Source organism: Anneissia japonica, unplaced genomic scaffold (assembly GCF_011630105.1).
Source record: "Anneissia japonica isolate Jap-2015-1 unplaced genomic scaffold, ASM1163010v1 scaffold2617_len527014_cov191, whole genome shotgun sequence".
NCBI lineage: Eukaryota > Metazoa > Echinodermata > Crinoidea > Comatulida > Comatulidae > Anneissia > Anneissia japonica.
In genome coordinates this window covers 394,917-415,300 of record NW_022714155.1, presented here as the reverse complement: position 1 = coordinate 415,300, position 20,384 = coordinate 394,917, and the positions used below count along the sequence as shown (strand labels likewise).

The following is a 20,384-nucleotide window of genomic DNA, read 5'->3' as shown; positions in this document are numbered from 1 at the left end:
TTATTCTTTTATAATTCATCTTTGTATAATACAATCTTAATTGATTTTGGTGCTTAATTTTTAAATTTACTACAGGTATTTAGAATATATTAAAATTTAAAAACTGTAACCTAAATACATTCAAACAAAACTATACCATTTGTGCCCCTCCTTTTATTTTAGGACCAATACAGGTCAAAATTTCTACTTTTCAACTTGAAAAAAGCAGAAGGGCATTGGCAAGAGAAAATAGGTTGAGCAAAAATATTTTGTATCAGGGAAAGGTAACGAATGGTAAGTGTTGCACTTTGGCAAGATATTCATGCTGCCTTCACTACCCACTTGTGTTTCACACTAATGTAGGATCCAGTCCGAATATACTGCCAATATCATTGGACGTTAATCCAAATTAAAATATCACATAATATTCTTTACCAATGATATTTTACTGGAATACATGTCTTTGATACATACGTTTCTTGTAATCAAGAAATATAAATTGATTGAATGAGTTGACTTTCTATCAGTTTGATTCAATTTCATGAGTACCTAGTGATGGCATCCTCAACAACACCTTTAAAGTCCATCGGGGAGTCGCTAGACTCTGAAGATGGTGAAATTGGTTCAGTTTCCAACTGGGGAACACTGCCCCCATTGGACCATCTGTTGCTTGATTCATTCTGGAAGGGAATGTACTGTTCTTGCTGGCGTGACTGAAAAACTGACCACGGGTTCTCCGAGTTATATCCGACGCCATTTGTATTTTGGAGATAGTTAGATGGCAAAGTGTGATTATCCATGGGTTGTGCATAAAATGGATTTGAAGAAGTCCTTTTATCAGGGTTATTGTAAATAGAGGCTGAGGGTACATGTAGGTCCAATGGCTCCTGGTACGTATCTTGACTCTGAGAAACCGAAGGAAAAATATTTTTGCTTTGTTCTGGGTATGGCTGTGCCTCTAGAATCGGCATATCAAATATGTCCTGTAATCCCATTTGGGAAGTCGACTGCTGTAAATTATTACCATGTTTTTGCGAATCGAAGTCAAATTTCCGTAAGAAATCCAATGTTGCTAAGCTATTCTCTTGTTTAATTGGTTTCACATGATTCTGTTGAGGTGTGGTCGACGGATACTGATTTTGATATTTTTGCGGGGTGATCAACGGAAAGTCATTTTGACTTTGCATCACCTGTGAGGTACTAGGCCGTGCAAGGAGATCCGATAAAGAGTCGGTTGGAATGGCATTACTATCTGGAATGACTTGTCTTTGATTTAAAAATGATTGATTTGGAATGTGTGGGTTCAGAAGAGGTAATCGTTTTGGCATGTCCATGCTTGATTCATCAGACTCTTCAGAGGAGGATGAACTATCATCATCAATGACAATAGGTATTGAGGCTTTCTGCTCTTCAGTAAGCATACACTGTAGTTCATCAACACATATATCAGGCATCAAACAACCTTGTACAAAATAAACAGAGTAGTTGTTAATATTCAAACATTAAAATTGCTTGACATAAACAAATTAATTGACAACATATGTATACATCCATTAATACAAATACATATATTTGTGTAATTGTATCACCAGACTAATTTTGTTGAGGGACCCACTGTTGAAAGCTTTGCTTGTTATGGTTTTCAACCAAGATTGATTGATATCAAAACAACTATTTTTACAATACAGTAGGAAATAATACAGGCCAACTAATTTTCATACATATTCTATGTCAATCTATGTCAACACTATTTTTACAATAATAAATAATACATACCGACTAATTTGGAATCATCCTCCAGCTTGACACGTATGATCTGCATTTTCGATTGTGACCCCGGGTGACGACGTAAAACCTGTTCTACTTTAGACCAGACACTTAACACCGATCCTGTGAGAATATGATAGGGTGTTTTACGTACACCATGCTTACATTGAGAGGTGGATGTTGTCAGCTTACATTTACCAGTCCTGTACACAAATTCAACAAAATCAGAAATTGTGATTAGACGATTTATTAATTAATAAGTCAACATAAGTCAAGTAACATTATATCTCAGCTGCAAAGTTAGGGATTTGAAAATCTCATCATACTGTCCATTTCATCAATTTATCCATAAAGTTTAGATCACAAATTGTAGAAAATTGTACGCATTTTATGGTAAAATACATGATATGCATTACTAGAAAGCCAAAATCATCCTCCTCCAAATCATAGCATCATCACAATATCACCATCAACACAGACATCACTACCATTTGCTTTAAAAGATTTATTATTGATTCATCACTATCAGCATCATTATCATCATTACCACAAGCACCATCCTCCTTACCATCGCCATAACCAAGTTACATTACAGCTTTTATATTTCAAGAAGATCAGAGCACATGAAGCATGGAGCACAGTAGATCATACAATAACTTTCTTTCCCCTAAGGATCTCTTCTTGTCTGAGCTACCTGGTAAACCATTACCAGCTACTCTCATCTGTCCACAACAGGGGCTGTATGGACCAGTACACCTGGGTAACCCCTACTCGTCTCGAAAGACATACTGGGTTCCTTGCGATCTTTACCATTATCATCACATAATCATTAGCACCATCATCATCCCTACCATCACCATCATCATCGTCACAACCACCATTTTACCACCACAATTACCTTCATCCCTACCACCACCATCTTCACCACCATCACCACCACACTGACATCACCCCATTCTGTCACTGCCACTAGCACCACCACCATAATTATCATCTCCACTACCAAATACCACCAAACTTCATATGACATAATTAATATTAAAAGAATTCGTAAACAATGGCCAACTGACCGGTATGAATGATTAATATTACAAGAATTCCTAAACAATGGACAACTGACCGGTATGAATGATTAATATTACAAGAATTCCTAAACAATGGCCAACTCACCGGTATGAATGATTAATATTACAAGAATTCCTAAACAATGGACAACTGACTGGTATGAATGATTAATATTACAAGAATTCCTAAACAATGGCCAACTCACCGGTATGAATGAGTGCAGTGTATTTCTGAGTGATCATACTGTGTCTCCCAGTCTGACTTTGCAAGCTTAGGAGGCACCTTTGTATACCTCAGATTGATGTCTTGGACTGTTTGTACTTTACTGGCACAACCAGTGCTAGGCCGATACACCAGAAAATGACCTGCTGATGCTTCCTTCGTTAGAATAGCTAGACACCTGTCATTAACCCGCTATAAAATATAAAACATACATATTATTTACTGTTAAATCATATGTTTTAATAGTAAAGAGAGAATATATTTTAAAAATTGCAATAACAATAATATCTTTTATTATAATATTAATGATTAATAATTACTATTAATAATTAATTATTAATAATATTATTTGATAATATTTTTGTAAATAGGTTTAACAAAATTATATTCATTATCAGTATAGTTTATTATCATTAATATTACTGAGAATCCTCTATAGTAGTAGACTTACCCTTTTTGACTGATAAAATGAACAGTTACTATTAGGTTGGCTAAAAATATCATAGGCTTCCTCCCATGAAATCCCTCGGTCAGATACAATCTTGAAAATAAACAAAATCAACCAATCTTGGTAAGATTGTCTACTTTCATTGAACTATCATATTTCTATATCATTCAAAACATTCAACCAAATCTAATCAGTCAGTCAATCAATCAATCATTTCTTTTAATAACACCACCATAATTTCTAATCTTGCATGTTTCGACCAGAATTGCAACCACTTATGCATCATATCAATACAGCATGATAAATACCAATATAGTAATTTTTTCCTCTTGTTGAGAATGTGTAAGAATAGCTAGTTCATTTGAATTATTTCATTTCATTTCATTATTTATTCGACCATACACAATAAAAAGCACAATAACAACAAGAAACAACAAAATGATGGCCAGGGACACCTAAAGCAAATAAATTACAGTAAATCAAAAGATTTAGCTGCCCCTTAAACATGAAGTAACATGAATATTGCACACAATAGAAAATGTATAAAAATCACATGCTATTACTACCTCTATATATTGTATTTTTCCTAGACCAAGTAGATATTCTGGATTTCCTATTTCTAAATGGTTGAATAAGTAAATGAAATGAATATGAAATAGGCCCATACCTTATGTAACTCGACCACAACTGTTCCTGTGGATGATCGGCACTGAAATGATTGTGTATCAATCTTTTTAACTTTTCGGTTTTTGAAGCCAAGATCTGAAAAGTAAATAAATCCCTGTGTGTTGAGTTATATCCATAGATGCTTTCTTTAGAACTAATTCACTTACTGCATACATAACACTTAATATTTTGTGTTTGAACCATCATAGATGTTGTCATCCTTTATAAATATTAATTAACTGAATCATAGCTAATAGATACTGACTTAAGACCTAAAAAAAAAAAAAAAAAAGATTTCAATAATTTAACTGCTTCACACACTATTCACATCTGCTTTAAGCTGAATATTTGTTCTTGATTTTTAATGTCAACAATGTGATTCTAAAATACCTATTTGTTTTGATACAGTATTAAGGTTACTTACCCAGAATTCCCATATCCCATTTGCCATCTCTTTTTACATTGTCAATGATTGCATCCAACGTGTCCATAAAGTGCTGAAATAGTTGGTTTTGCAGCTCAACTTCAAGTCCAAGGATCCGGTTCAAAAATACTGAAACCTCACTACAGCCTACAGGAGAAAGATATTTTGAGATAAATCTATATCTATAGGCTTAAACTGAATTGGACTGAATTTCTTTGGTGTGAAAAAAACCAAGGACAGCACACTGAAGTCCGAAAACATTTTTCCAGTGGCGTCTTTCCTTAATGTTTACATGGGTCATATTGCACACAGGTTTTGAAACTTTTATTTCAACCCAGCAGTTGATACACAAGAGCAACAGACAGAATTGAACCTGGTATCGATATTTTGTAAAGATCTCCATGGTTCAACGCACACACACAATGGCTGCCAACAGTTCAGCCGACTGAGCTAAGCTGCTCTCACAATTTTACAATTAAGCACAGATTAGATTTTCCTTTTAAATATGCATATGATCCCTGTCTGGACGGGCGAGAGTTAGCTGGTAGTGGTTTAAAGGGTAGCTCAGACATGAAGAGACTCTTAGGGGAAAATAAAATTAATGTGTAAGCTAGTCCACACCTCAAGCACTTTGAGACTTCAGTATAAAGTGCTATATAAATCCAACCACATTACTTTATTATTAACATTACATGTGATAAAGATATTAAAAAATACATTTCACCTACCTTTTTCAACTGTATAAGTTGGTCGCCTATAGCTAAAACAATTACATACAATGAACAATAAGAAAATTAATTCATTTTTGGTGTTTATTATGACTTAACACATGTGCATGCGACAAATTTTACTTCTCTTTTAATCATCGTTTTCAGCTTTAACACATTGACTGCCAGACCTTTTTTTACGGTTCATTCCCGTGTGCCAAAACAAGTTTCCCGTGTACAAACATGCTTTTTTGAAATTTTATCTAGTCATATGTCATCAAAATGAAGTGTCTAATAAATTGGCGGGAAAATATTAGGGGGCGAGTATACTCGTCGATGGCACTGTGATAGAACTTTTTACTGACTATGCCAAGTGCGAGTTATCTCGTCCGCTTTTTGCATGGGTTGGTATATATTCAAAGGGCGCCCCCACTTGTACCGCTCGAGCGTACTACCGGCAAAATAACACAACAGACATATATATGTCATTTGTACGTTATCGTATTGGTGTATCTTCCCCGAACTACCAGCCGTGTGGTTCTACAATGTATAATAAAGAAGTTATAAACGCTAGAATGTTTCCCCCAATTTGACGAGTATACTCGTTCCTGGCACCCTCAGCAACACCCTGTGAGCGAGTATACTCGTCGCTGGCAGCCAACGTGTTAAAAGTCAACATAGTGCTTGATTGTTTTATTGAATGATCAATATATATAATAAACAAATACCTATGGAAGTTGTATTGGAGTAAAATCCACGATCTAGGTATTTACGAAGGTAAAAATGTCCGATTAAAAACAAATTTGTGTGGCACCGAGAGTGGGATCAGAATGCTTAGAAACTGCCTACTGTAGGCCTAGGCCCCTTCAGACTTTGCTGCGTACGCCTAGCAGAGGCCTAGTTTATGCCATTGTAAGTAGTACCAGTGCAAATATATAGGAATTTGGGTCAACCCTGATTTTATGAATACCCGCAATTATGAACGGCTCTGTGCCCGTGCCGTACGTAATTGATGGGGGCTATTGTAGTATTATGGATGTATAAGTTAATTGGCAAGAAAACCATTATCTTGTTCTAATTTTCAATTGAAGTTGAATTCAGATGAATTTACAGATTTTTTTTTATAATGAAAATCCTTAAATTACCACTTTAGGAAGAGGATACATATAGTGTATCTGTTTCACTTTTAAACTTCACATATTACTTCCAGTACATTAAATACGTAAAGCAAGCAATTCAATTGAAATGCATTGTTATTTGGCCTAACAGACAGGATATCAACCACTACACAATTGCTGACTCACTTTATTGTTGACATTAAAACTAGTTAAATCCGTGGAATTCGTGGCACGTCTATCACCATGTGTTAATGCACCCTACAATGGTTTTTAGAGAGAAAATAAAAGATATTACTTTCAATATGTAGACATACAGTATATAACGTTGTACTTTCAAAACATTTTCACCACCATTGTTAATACAGTATATTATTATAGGCAAGCTGACAGCTCATTTGGACATACCAAGTTTTCAAGTCTCTTAGCAACAATAGAAGCAAATCTCTTCTCGCCAGCAAATCCAGAAATCAGGAAGACATACTCAGGAGCAGAAACCTGGTTTGACCTATGTGTACGGCCTGCAAATGATAAGAATATAAATGATGTAGTGGTTTACAGACTAACAAACTATATTTTAAATAACAATCAGTTTTTGTTGATGCAGTGAACTTTTCCAGATGACTGAAAAAAATCAGTAGTTATGTTGTTAGACTATTAGTGAGGTACCAGAATGAAGTAGCTAGTGCCATGTTTTCTTTAGCCGAGGAGGAGTAGTTTAGCCTCATTGTTATTATTGTTATTATGATTATTATTTTTATTTTATTGTTATTATTTTATTGTTATTTGCATTTTCTTGGTTAACCTATATTATTTCTGTGTAAAACGCATAGGGGCAATGTGCAATATGCGCAATATAAATATAACATTATTATTATTAACCTACCTTTAAAAAATGGAATCGTCTGTTTTAGGACAGTGTGTATCTGATCAACATGCATTACGTATTAAACCATCCTCATTTTCCAATCAAAAAGCAACATTCATGCCACTAAGAGACCCAGAAATAGCCAGCACTACACTAAAATAAGCACCTTTGGGGTCTCAAAGCAAAATATACTAGGGTCGACTCATCCTTTGATTTCAAGTTTTTTTTGTTAACTTACCAAACTGCTGAATAGCTCTATCTGCACTCCATGGAAGCTCTAGCATCATATGCACTCGCCTCCTCTTGTTTTCCACTCTCTTGTCAGCTTGCAGTGAGATCCCAGAACTTGCTGCCTCAGAAATCACAGCAACATACTAGGTACACAATAGCAAAAAGACAATTATTAACTCTGTGGTTTAGATATCTAATATTTGTATGTAGACATTAAATATGTATCTTATTGTAAGATGTAACACATCGGATCAGTATTTTGAAAATGGTTAAAGTACAAACTGCACATTTCATGAGGGAGTGCAACTGTGTTGTGAACAGAGGTTTGAAATTTAACTAATAAATCTAATATTACTGAAGAATATTGCTGAAGCAGACAGTTAGAAACAAACCTTTTCTCCTTTCATGAAACCTTCTTTCTCTATAATGTTGACTTTATCAATATTTTCACTCCTTGCTTTATAAGTGAAGTTACCATTATCACATACAATCCTATGTTTACGTCCTGTCATCTGAAAAATATAACCATTGTAACATATTTAGTATGTTACCCATACACAGCAGTTTAATATAACCTCATTACATTAAAGACAAAACTGAGTTGAGTCTAGATGTGGTCTTATACTTGTTGACCAAAAAAGTAAGAATGGGAACCTGCAAGCCTAGCCTAGGCCTCGCAGACAGCCTATCCTGGTGCCTTGACCTCACCAAAAGGCATAGGTAGGCCTAGGACAAACAGGGCTAGACATACTTAGCATTTTGATGCTAAATCTGAAAAATGGTTTGTGATGATGCTATCTCTCTGCATGTAACTTACCTCTGCCACATTTTGTGGTCCTCCCAGCTTATCAATCAACGTATCAAGCGTATTGCTAGGAAGATTAATCTCCTCCAACTCATCCAACAGTTCTTGCTTCATCTTCTGAAGGTTCTGCTTTGTACTCGGAGAGGATGACCGATTTATAAAAGCACCTGGAGAAAATAGATAAAAGAACAAATAAATGGCTTTAGTAAGACAACGTAAAAAACAAAGATAATGACAAAGACAACAATAACGATAACAATAAAGGTGGTGACAGCATTAACGTTGATTCCAGTAACAAAACTAAATAAAGGGCTGTAATCCAAAAATATTGCTTACTGTCACTTGTACTGAACAGATTCGGGAATCCATTTGCCTTTGGAAGTTTTGGAGGATAATCATCTTCCGAGTCACTAGATAGAGTTATAACCTCAGGACTATCTGTACTCTTCATGACTTTGCTATCGTTTTCCCTCAAATCATTTATCAACCCCTTCCGTTTCCTAGATCTATCTCCCCCTTCCTCATCCTGGCTGAAGCTGGCTGGGGAAAGATTACTTCCAGGGTCACTGAAGTCTAGGTCGAGTATACCCTTCCTGTCTTGACAAGGGAAGTGCCTCTCTATTAATGTGCGAAGAATTCCTCTGAAAAAAACCGATTGATTATTGTTAAGTAAGAAGGTTAAGAAGTTTTTACTCTATGTAGTCGTTAAAGACCTGTCAAGAAACTGTTGTATGTCCATATAGTCAGGATGTGCCTATATATGGTCATGATATGATGTCATCATGACCATATTTAGGCATATCCTGGTAGTCTGGACAGGACTTAAAGATTTTATAAGGATTTGTACTAAACAAACCATTGAGTAAAAGTTTCACAAACAAATAAGTCATAACCTATATATTTAAGAAGATAAAGTTAAAAGAAAAGTTTTAAAGATACAAAAACACATAAAGTAATGCTCATATCATTATGAATATGAATTGTGATGACAAAGTATTCATAGATACTTACTTTGTTGACGACACAAAGCTTGTTAAATTGTTCCCAGCTGATTTTACAGCATCTATCGTTCTTGCCTCACCAGTTGACTGTAGCCCAATCACAACACACTGTGAACAAACACCCCCGAAATACAGTTAATAATGTTTTTAATTCTATTTATTTGTCTCATGGTAGCTACAAACTAAGCTACAAATTTAGATATTTATAAATACGTAAACATCCCACCTTATTTTCTGCATTTATGGCTTTCATTGTTTGTTCAATCACTGAAACAACTTTTGAAGCTATGCACATACTCTGAAAGAATCGCTGATGGTCAGCCCAGAACTGAGCCCATGGAGGCCGTGACTTCTGACCATTGTCAAACACGCGCATATCCAATGCTTCCTGGAAGTATTTCCTTGCTTTGACCCACTGAAAATGGAAAAAATCCAGGAAAAAAAAGGCTGAAAAAACCTCATCTATAATATATTTATTATTAGCTATACAATATATGAATGACATTTTTAAACATATACAGTTATTATTATATATGGTTATTATTATTTATTAACAATTATTATCAGTAGATATAGGTACTCTGTATCCCTACTTCAGGAGGAAGTATATAAATTTGTATTATTATTATAGTCATTATTATTACTACTATCATTATCATCATTTCTATCATGATCTTTTTTGTTATTGTTTCATTATATTATTTAGAAATAATTTTAAATATAACTTACCCATCGCACTGACTTATTGTAAACTTTAGTAAATTCTTCCGAAAGAGCAACCTCATGAATACTAAAGGAAACGCCTTGAAAACTCAGCTGCCTTGCCATGTACATCCCACGTAGCTTCATCTCCATGGGAACAAGCTCCATACCACGCACACCCCTAAACAAACAAAATAATAATAATTATTATATAATAATAATAATAATAATAATAATAATAACAATAATAATAATAAAATAATAAATAATAATAATAATAATAATAATAATAAAATAATAATAATAATAAAAATAATAATAACAATAACAATAATAACAATAATAATAAAATAATAAATAATAAATAATAATAATAATAATAATAATAATAATAATAATAAAATAATAAATAATAATAATAATAATAATAATAATGATGTTACACTTGTATAACACATAATGCAAAAAAAATCTTCTATGTACTTCACATCATAAAAAAATATATATACTTTGAGGTGGAGCAGCAGCTTGTTTGTTAGGATGGTCCTGTGAAATTTCAGGATTAAACTGTGCTCAAAAATTAAATTATACATCTACAAATATATTGTAATATATTAAATCATTCTTTATTCAGCATAAAAAAAATGTACAAACATTCCTAAAAATATAAATTGTATATATAACCTCAACACTGAAATTGTATATCTCAAATATAAAAAACAAACTCAGGAAGTCTAAAATAAATTTCAACTCAAGTTGATCTAAAAAATTAACTTGTATGTTTCCAAAAATTTTATTGAGCTATCTCAGAGGTGAAAAATCCCTCTACTCAAATAAATGCTATCCATGAAAAAAGACATGCTTATATAGAATGGTTGAATACCATAGACAATGTTAGGTTAGTCAATGATGGCCATATATTCTGGCTAAAGTACAAGTAAAAGTAAGCAAACAATGAATAAGTACACACAATTAGTAGGTACTTTACATACCACTTCTCCACAGTACTAAGGAAATCCTGGAAGTTTGAGAAAGGGGTTGACTTTCCCCAAAGCCCAAGACGAGTCATGTATGCCATGTTTTTCAATTCTGAAGCACCTATGAAGGAAGAAAATAAACTAGTTTAATGATCTACCACCAGAAAGTTCCTTACATGGTCAATTACAAAAAAAAAAAAAATCATGAACATTTTTAATCATTTGTTGCTTTATAATTGTTTATTTAGTAATAAATGTGAACACAGTGCAGTTAATTATTGGATCAATATAGTCTTTGACTACAATGTTATATAAAAACTATCTTTATATGGCTTGGGAAAGAAATGTTTAGTATTTGGAACATTAATGCTCTATTATAAACAATTCTCTTCCCAAAAATATCAAAGCTTATTTTTTATTATGTTCTTTACACACAGAATAATTCATGATGTCGTAATGAACATTATTTTAAAATAAGCTTCAGATATTAAAAAACAGGCATTTAAGTTATTAGATAGAATTAAAAAATCCATTATTTTAAGAAATGAATGGGCATACCATACCTGTTGCACTACAATAAACTATTCTTGCTTTAGGTAGGCGTTTCTGTAGTTCAATGACCTTTGCTGATGTCTTTGTCGACAAGTTCTTAGCTTTATGGCATTCATCAAGAATGATCTAACTTACAAGTCAAGGACATGTTTAGTACAATATGTTCATTGTAAGAAGCAAATATCATTAAATTATGAATACATTTTTTGGACAACCTAAAGAAAAATCTGTATGTTTCTTAACAATGGTCTGTCTAGTGTTCATGAATTTCAAAAGGAAATCAATTAACAGTTTAATATTTAGAGCACAATCAATAATACAGTAGTATATCATCTGATTGACTATGTGGTTGTTGAGTGGTTATCTGAGTCAAGGCTAATATTTAGTGGAAAGATCTGTTATTTTATTTTATTTGAAATTTCTATATTTCAATTGTATTGTTTTGAGCAATTATATGTAGCTTATTATATACATCCTGCATTCTTACTGTTACATATATTATCATTATTTTTAACATTTCAATGATAGTGATTTAAATACTTATTAAAAATATTATATACCATAATTATCAATAAAACCCCCCAGAAAATAAAGTTTAATTAGATTTATTCAGTTCTAGTTTTGATGCTGTACAACTAGTTTTTCTAAGACCCAAAAAGGGGGTTTGACTAAAAAGTGGAATGGTTAATGAGACACACATTTTTAACATTTTAAAAAGTTGGGGGAAAAGTGGAAAAAGGGTGGTTATGGCCCTTTATACCCCCAAAATAAATGGATAAGAATCCCAATACAACAGAACAACCACCAATTATTATTGCTATAGAATAGCCATGCAAACTATTCATAATAAAATCATTTAAATAAATTTAATAAAAAGAGCATACATTAACATATAAATTAACATAAAACAATTGAGTTTAAAGGATACAGGTCCATCATAATCAAGTCCTCCACACCATTGTACAAGTTCGTTTATTCGACTTTCATTATTGCCACGACTTTCCCGAATCAATGAAGAGTAGGTTGAAAACACAACCCCATCCCTAATTCCTAAAGATTTGCTGTTAAGATTCCCATATTTTACCTAAAATATAGTAAACAAATAAACCAATTAATAAGTATATTATTTAATCATTAAATTTTTTTTATTCATCTATTTAACTTAGAATAAAAAAAATCACCAGTGACAGAGTAGGTTGAAAACACAACCCCATTCCTCATTCCCAACGGATTGCTGTTAAGATTCCCATATTTTACTTAATATACTGTAAACAAATCAATCAATTAATATATTACACCATTTAATTGTTTTACTCATCTAACTTAGAACATTTTAAAATCACCAGTGACAGCAATTCTAAGACATGGAAAACACAAAGAAACAGCAAGTGGATATACAGTGAATAAAACTTAATGAAACGTATCATAAGAAAAATCAAATTAACAATGAAAAAAAAACTAATTATACAGGCCTGTGAAACAGGAAACATAATTGTTGGGAAAATCCTATTCTGTTTATAGTTCATAAATTAGACCTATAAAAATTCTGAACTTTCTCAATGTAAAAACATACAGTAGCTATACAAACTAATTCCTCCATGGCTATACAAACATTGTCAATTTAATCATGTCTACAAGGAAAATCAGTATGATTCTCAGAAATTCTCGCTATTAAACTGCAATTGAACATTACTTGAAATCTCGGATGATTCTGTAAAACTATGCTATAGGTAGAGCCAGCTTTTAAGATAGCTTTAGATAATAACTTAGTGTTTCAGGCATACAAAATGAATACAACAACAATTGTGTATAGGTTTTTGTGAGTTCTCTTCCAAGTAATGTTTTGCATATTGATTTTATGAATCTATGATGCTATATGTTTCTGTGATCCATTGTCTATATCACTTTGTGATGGGTGTATGGATAATTTGTATTCATGGTTATATTCATGTCCTTCCTTTATATTTATCAATATATCTATCTATAAATGACCTAAATTTCAAGAGAACCACAAAACCTATCCATAAATAAATTATTAAAAATAAAATTTGATGTTCCTGTGATCCACTGTCTATCTTATTTTGTGACGTGTGTATAGATAATTTGTATTCATGAATATTTTTGTCTTTGCTTTATATTTATCTATATATCTATCTATAAATAAACTAAATTTCAAGTGAACCACAACACATATATCCTTAAAGTATTATTAATAATATAATATACAATAAATATTATATTATTAATAATATAATATACAATAAATATATACATTAGAATTAACTACAAAAACAATTGATTACATAAATTAAAGACATGTAAATTAAATTTTAATTAGAAAAAAATATCTGCTAGACACAATAATCGTATCAACGATAAACATGATCAAGAAAACATCTGTAGCCTTCGCGTCAGTCTGGATTTCCTAGCTGACATTAAACTATACTCATTTGAGGGGATGTGGAGTACATCAAAGCTGGTTATTGTATGTTTAAGAATAAGGAAAACATGTTAAATTAGACATGGGTACTACAGCAGGATACAGGAAGTTGAACAGGTGAAATATATATTAGCTACTCTAGTTTACAGAGCCAGGATACAATATTATAGTCAATTCAAAAACTGTACATGAAATTTGTTTACACTTCCTTAAAAATTACATACAGTTTTATGTACATTTTAATATTAATACTAAAATAGTAATTTTACATTTTATACTAAAGAACTTCATATAGACCTATATGCTTAATCATAAAAAATATAATTACACTGAATATAATCAGAAGTATTTACTGTATACTTATAACAGTACTAAAAATAGCAGCACTTAAAATGATGAATTGTTTATTATATGAATTATGAACAGTAGATTGGAAATTATTAAACTACAGCACTGACTTAGTCACAAAAAAATGTGTATTAGATTTATTCGGTGTAAAAACCAAGGATAGCCCACAAAAGTCTAGAAGAAGACTTATTTTCAGTGGGGTCCTTCTGGTGGTGATTGGGCAGTACACCGCGAGACAATCCCCTACTCTTTTCCGAAGAGTGTACTGCGTTCTTTAACGTGCACATGGGCCATAATGCACACAGGACCAACGGCTTAAATGTCTCATCCCAAAGACGGTGCGCTATTGTAACTTATATTTCAGCCCTCTAACGCACAAACACAGCGGCTACCACCAGATTAGCCGACTGAGCTAAGCTATCTCTCTTAGATAGGCTCCAAACAGTTGTAGCATCAGAAAGGGTAGGATCAGGAGGATCAAGCCCTGGTCCCAATAGGTCAAGTATTCAATGGCCACAAATAATCAAAACAAAACATTTTATTAATTCTTTGAGCATTTATTACCATTTAAAACGTATCAAAGCAGATTTAAACGGCCTAAATTGTCCAATAACCCTTTGCATCTGGGCCATGGCCCCCCGGATGCATATAAGGGCTTAGCCCCTGGGCACTGCTAGAAATTGTCAGAACCTCAGTTGGACAGCTTAGTCCCTCCATGAATGCCAGAGCCACCACTGAATGCAAGGCCAAAGCTTAACAGAGTGTTTTTAGTAACAGAAATGGGCAAAAATTGAACACTTTAATCAGAGACATACTCTATCATATTAGGGTTTATTAAGTAGAAGTTATATATATCAAATTTTCAATTCAATATAAATTTATTGCAAAACAAATATGAGTTTTGAAATGTACAATAAGATAAGAAGATGCAAAAAAAAAAAACGTCAATAATAAAAACAGTAAAATCCTAGAAAAGCAACATTCTCACAAGGGAGAAAAATATAAAATAAATAAATAGTAATAAAATAATAGTTGGAATCATTATTAAAATTACTATTATTATTATTAAACCAATTATTATAATTTATTATTATTATAAATAACATATACAGTATATCAGTTCACTGACCTTACTCAGTAAACATACTGATATATCTGTAGCTCCTATATCTCGCAAATCTCTTTCCGCATCATATTTCAAATCGCTAGATACAGAAAACCTATCAAGAAAAAAATCACTGTTATGATAATACAACTATGAAAATATTGATTTTCAACTAGAGAAATCTGAAATTAATTTTAACTAGATATAATCAGTTCAAATATTGTACACTTTAAAGTGAAAAAATAGATTATAAAAATGCACATCACATTGGTAATTAACAACAAGAATTGACTGAAGTGTTTTAGACCTTTATGTATTTTATGATCGATAAATAGCCGAGTTACATTGTTCTGTTTTGTGGATAACCACAGAAAACACAGAAGTAGCTTGTAAATGACAAAATTACAATATTAGTGGTGAGAATTCCTTATTGTTGTATTTAGTTTACATTAGCGGACCTCATAGGAGATTCACCATGGAAAGGTTAATAGTTTGTCCTCATCTACAACTTGTTTTTACGAATTTGTACTTTATATACTTCCAAGCATTTCCTCGAATGGAAATAAAACACTGGACTTGAAGTACTTTAAACTTAAAGACTAGTTTTATTGACAAAACAATAGCTTTCATGTACACAGTGCATTTTTTCAGGTCAAAATTAAATTTTAGCCTAAAAAGTGTGATCTAATTTAAATTCTTTTTACATATTTGTAAAGTAAATTTTGTAATATTTATAGTATTTTGTTGCATCCAACAGCAAAAAAAAAAAAAAACTATAGGAAGGAAATTAATATGTAGAGCTTTAATGAAAGTCTTATGCTCGAGAGTAGTTTTAGCATAAGAAAACAATCCAAGATTTTTCGGCCAGCCTACATGCTCGGTAAATTAGGTTTTTGCTATGATGTTGTTCTCATTTCCCCTTAGAATTTAAAAATTTATATAGCTAAATACTTCTATTCAAAAGATAAAAATGAAACTTACCAAAGAGCTTTCCTGCGACCTAGTAGAAAGTTTTCATAAATAATTCCAGCTGCACTTCTGCCTTTTCCAACACCTACACCGTCACCTGAAAAAGACAGCAATAGCAGAATAGTATAATTATTATGCAATGTTCAACAGGGGTGTGTATGGAGAAGGCAGGGAAATTACAGCTCATTATTATTTTTATGGCAATTTGTTATTCTCATTTTATGGAACGCATTTTTGCTGTTGCTAAAAGATCATACACATTACTTCTATGATATTTTTCTGATGTAAACACATTTGGGAATAGCTTTGTAGTACCTGCTACTACTTGGGAATCAAATTTAACACTTGTCACAAGTGCAAGCTCGGTGGTCTAGTGGTTACAATACCAGGCTAGTTTCTGGAGGTCATGGGTTCGATTCCCATCTGAATCATTTGGGAATTGTACTGAGTATTCAGTATGATAACACGTCAGGTAGGGAAAAATATCATGTTCATGATATACCATTTTGTCATAAAATAAGGGAACCCTAAAAAATTTAATCAAAATATAGTCATTTAGGGAAAACAAATTTGACTTGTAATTTTGTATATTGTATGGTAACTGTGACAATGCATTCAAGCATAGTACTATATATAGCCTCTGTCGTTTCCTTCCTATTGTGTTTTTGCGTCCCATTTTTTCCCTCTCCATTCATGACCTCAATGCTTAATACAAAACACAAAATGAGAAATACTGTACAAAACATCCATGTTTCAATGTTCAACCAATTACCTCTCTGTAGTGTGTTTAATATTTAACTTAGATTTAAACTGCTTGAGACAATCTACCAATAGTATAAGGTATAATGAAATTACTGTATACTCTCTCACCATAAATTTCATTTTTTCGGTCACCATCCAAATTGAGGGGTCATAATATATTCATTTGTAATACTGACAATGACAACAACACAGCAACATTAATATAATAACTTGTCCTTATAATGCATAATGCTAGAACTTCTATGCACTTCAAAAATAACTAGTAATTAATGATAAAAATAAGAAATATATAGAATTAAAGTATTGATAGATTAACTATAGATTAAGTATTATGTTTTTGGTTACCTGTTTTTATGTATTTATCATATAATGCCTAGGATGAAAATTAGGCAACTGTTACACTCTATAGTCACTATCATGAGCTTTGCGGTTAATTAAGACATTTGAGGGAAGAGTTTTCAATATTACAGTGCTGGATTTGAATCAAAATGAACATAAAAAGAGTCTCCTCTTCCAGAGCCATATTGGAAAGTGATGTGTAGAATTTAAATATAATAAAAGATATAATACCAACTTGCGGAAAAGAACACAGATTGCCTTACATGACTTATTACTTGGACCAAGTATAACCCAGGATTCCCCCAGCAATGTTCATCTGTAATAAAAAGTTATCGGTCAATTGCACCCCTAAATTATTTTGGGAAAATTTCAACTGGCCAAGCATTTTTGTGAGGAATGGAGATTTAGTATCACAACTAGGTATGAATACTATATAGAGGACTAACGACATAACGTGCGAGTCAAGAGTATTATGACCTACTTTTATAATCCACATCCTGTCTGTAATTGACTTAGTTAAACGAACGAGTTGGTAAGAATACATCATACATTGTTAACTAGATGAAACAGAGTTTGTAGAATGTGTATGTGAACCACAGGCGAAATCAAGATAGGGTTTTGCAAAGGAGTACAGTATTACATGGTTGTATCAGAGCAGTCAAAGAATTACTGTAGTGTGTACCTAGTTTTATAGCAATGCATTTAGTATTTTGCTTTCATTACTACCAAAAAGCACTGAACATGGACTTTGCATTTGAATGTTATCAATATTGCGCAATGGAACAACCACACTGCAAACAATGGTTAATGATTCAGGTTCATGAATGGATTAAATCCATCACACTCATACTGTATCGATTTGTAATTATAATAAAACTCAACATTTTGGATACAGTAGTTTTGTTTGGGACACCTTACAATACATTAACCTAATTTAAAAGTAAATAACAAGTCTGTGAAGCAATTTTAAAATTAAAAACCAGACAAATGTAGTGTAGTGAACAACTCTCATTTATCAAATGGGATTAAACTCACTGGATTATTACACATTCTTGGACACTTGTTGATTTTTGTAGCGTTCTCGTACTTACATTAGTTGGAGTGTTGAAAATGACTTGCTGTATTATTCGAATATAATTCCCCACTTTGAATAACCCCCCCCCCCTTTCCACCCTCCAGAGCCTAATTTGGAATAAATTTTTTCCTCGAATAAACACCTCCTTAAAAGGACTGTAAACAAAACTAATTGGAAGCAATATTATTCTCACACATTCAATTAATATTCTACCTCACAGTAGAAGTACATTTTTTCTAACCTGGTTGGGATCAATAAGTCTTTTTGATCTAGCATTTTGACGGTAATTATGTGTTATTCTATTTATTAACAGTGAAATGAAGAAGCGTTTATTTGAGCATATATTTCAATTTTACACCAACAAAAATGAACGCTTCAATCGAAGGAACTACCCCTCCAAAACCCTTCTCAACAATAAATGCCCCGGGGTATTTATGCAAATAAATACGGTAATAATTTTAAATGCAACTACTAGTATCACTGTTAAAACTTATTACGCACATTATTATTATAATACAGTTCCACTATATTATACAGTAGTCCTATTTACAATATTCTATATTTGTTATTAAAATTATAACCATCATTATCTATAAATGATGAAAAAAAAAAAATAGCTTTCCAACAATTCTGTATCATCTAATCTTTTTATCTAGAATTCGCAGAATTTGCCAATTATCTTGCATTTATTCAATATAATTATAAAATCATTATGGTACAATTAATCGCACATAAAAAAACCTTAAAAAACATGTATAGAATCAAATTGCTTTCAATTTTAAATGCAACATGTTTAATAGGTACCACGGAGGGAAATCCCCTCTTAAAAACTACTACTGTGCGTTCAGATTAATTATCAAAGGTTAAAGTTCACCCAAGTTTGTGCATGTGTTCATTTTTAAATTTAGCTATGTATTCAGAAATTAAAATCACTGAAAATAAATAAAAAAGTATACAAAGGGCAAAATATAGTTAATCCCGCTATGTTCGCTTTTGCCCGTATCAAGGGGAAAAACTAGAAGTCTTGACATGGGGGAGGGGAGCTAATTGGGGAAAGAAGGGTAAGTGGGAGTGCTTGATGATAAAGTGAGGGGACGCTAGCAAAATAAGATAATATGAGGTGATTTTGTTGCTTCAACAATTTCCAGGGTACAACTGAAGCAGGGAGAGGGGGGATGGGTGTCTGGGGAGTGTTCCTGTAGATATGCCATTGCCCATATCTTAAAATTTAGTTTTGGTTTCAACTATGCATAGAAACTATGTCAACAAATTCGAACTAGAAGTTGAACTATTTCATACGTATTTAACATTTATATTTTTACATCAACATTTTTTATTTACTGTTGCCAACTTTTCTAGTTGTGAATGATCAAAATTTCAGCTTCTAAATTTAATTGTATTTTACAGACTTTTTTTTTCATCAAACTCCTTAAATTAAATTACCAGTACAAGCGAATTTAAGGGCACTATTGGAAAGAATAGAAATGGTATAATTTGTCTCTGATTCATATAACAACTACTTAAAATAAGTTAGCAATTGAAATATTGGATTATATTTTTTATGTCTATTAGTTAATACTCAGGTTATTTATATATTCTAGAGTGAATAGTTTTACATAATATTTAAAATACTTTGACATTTATTTAGAATAATTTACAAAAAAGTTTAATTTTCTTCCTACATTACAAACAAGCAGGGATGAAATCCTCGTTTAGATATTATGAACAATTATTTTAAAAAGTGAAAGTCACTCTCCATTGCATTCTGGGAAAATAAATATGCAATTTATTTGGTTACAATCAACCTTGCACTTTTC

General features: G+C 32.2%; 2 protein-coding genes across 4 annotated transcripts in view; both read right to left on the bottom strand.

The window, feature by feature from the left end:
• Positions 1-6: 6 nt before the first annotated feature.
• LOC117108876 lies at positions 7-5,523 on the bottom strand. The gene is made up of 8 exons (XM_033251039.1): positions 5,480-5,523; positions 5,300-5,331; positions 4,572-4,718; positions 4,149-4,243; positions 3,485-3,574; positions 3,017-3,225; positions 1,756-1,949; positions 7-1,441 (listed from the first exon to the last, which is right to left on the bottom strand). The coding sequence occupies exons 1-8, from the start codon at positions 5,521-5,523 to the stop codon at positions 519-521; spliced, it is 1,734 nt and encodes a 577-aa protein (XP_033106930.1). The 3' UTR covers positions 7-518.
• Positions 5,524-6,538: 1,015 nt separating this feature from the next.
• Positions 6,539-20,384, bottom strand: part of LOC117108885 (protein strawberry notch-like) — a 33,098-nt gene continuing 19,252 nt past the window's right edge. For all 3 annotated transcript variants that reach the window (XM_033251055.1, XM_033251056.1, XM_033251057.1), the window contains exons 5-18: positions 16,404-16,488; positions 15,447-15,537; positions 12,458-12,613; positions 11,541-11,655; positions 10,993-11,098; positions 10,028-10,181; positions 9,525-9,713; positions 9,309-9,406; positions 8,634-8,938; positions 8,310-8,464; positions 7,885-8,004; positions 7,500-7,635; positions 6,802-6,914; positions 6,539-6,654 (exon numbers count right to left, since the gene is read on the bottom strand). In XM_033251055.1, the coding sequence (XP_033106946.1) occupies positions 6,556-6,654; positions 6,802-6,914; positions 7,500-7,635; positions 7,885-8,004; positions 8,310-8,464; positions 8,634-8,938; positions 9,309-9,406; positions 9,525-9,713; positions 10,028-10,181; positions 10,993-11,098; positions 11,541-11,655; positions 12,458-12,613; positions 15,447-15,537; positions 16,404-16,488 (1,922 nt within the window). In that variant the 3' untranslated portion in view covers positions 6,539-6,555. The remainder of the gene's footprint in view (positions 6,655-6,801; positions 6,915-7,499; positions 7,636-7,884; positions 8,005-8,309; positions 8,465-8,633; positions 8,939-9,308; positions 9,407-9,524; positions 9,714-10,027; positions 10,182-10,992; positions 11,099-11,540; positions 11,656-12,457; positions 12,614-15,446; positions 15,538-16,403; positions 16,489-20,384) is intronic.

What these genes read in the sequence shown, in the direction of transcription:
- LOC117108876 (XM_033251039.1), bottom strand. Translation starts at nt 5,523, where the DNA reads ATGTTTGTACACGGGAAACTTGTTTTGGCACACGGGAATGAACC. An exon ending in TTGGCACACGGGAATGAACC is followed by an intron (nt 5,332 to 5,479) that starts GTAAAAAAAGGT and finishes TAATTGTTTTAG; the next exon opens with CTATAGGCGACCAACTTATA. An exon ending in GGATGATTCCAAATTAGTCG is followed by an intron (nt 1,442 to 1,755) that starts GTATGTATTATT and finishes ATTTTGTACAAG; the next exon opens with GTTGTTTGATGCCTGATATA.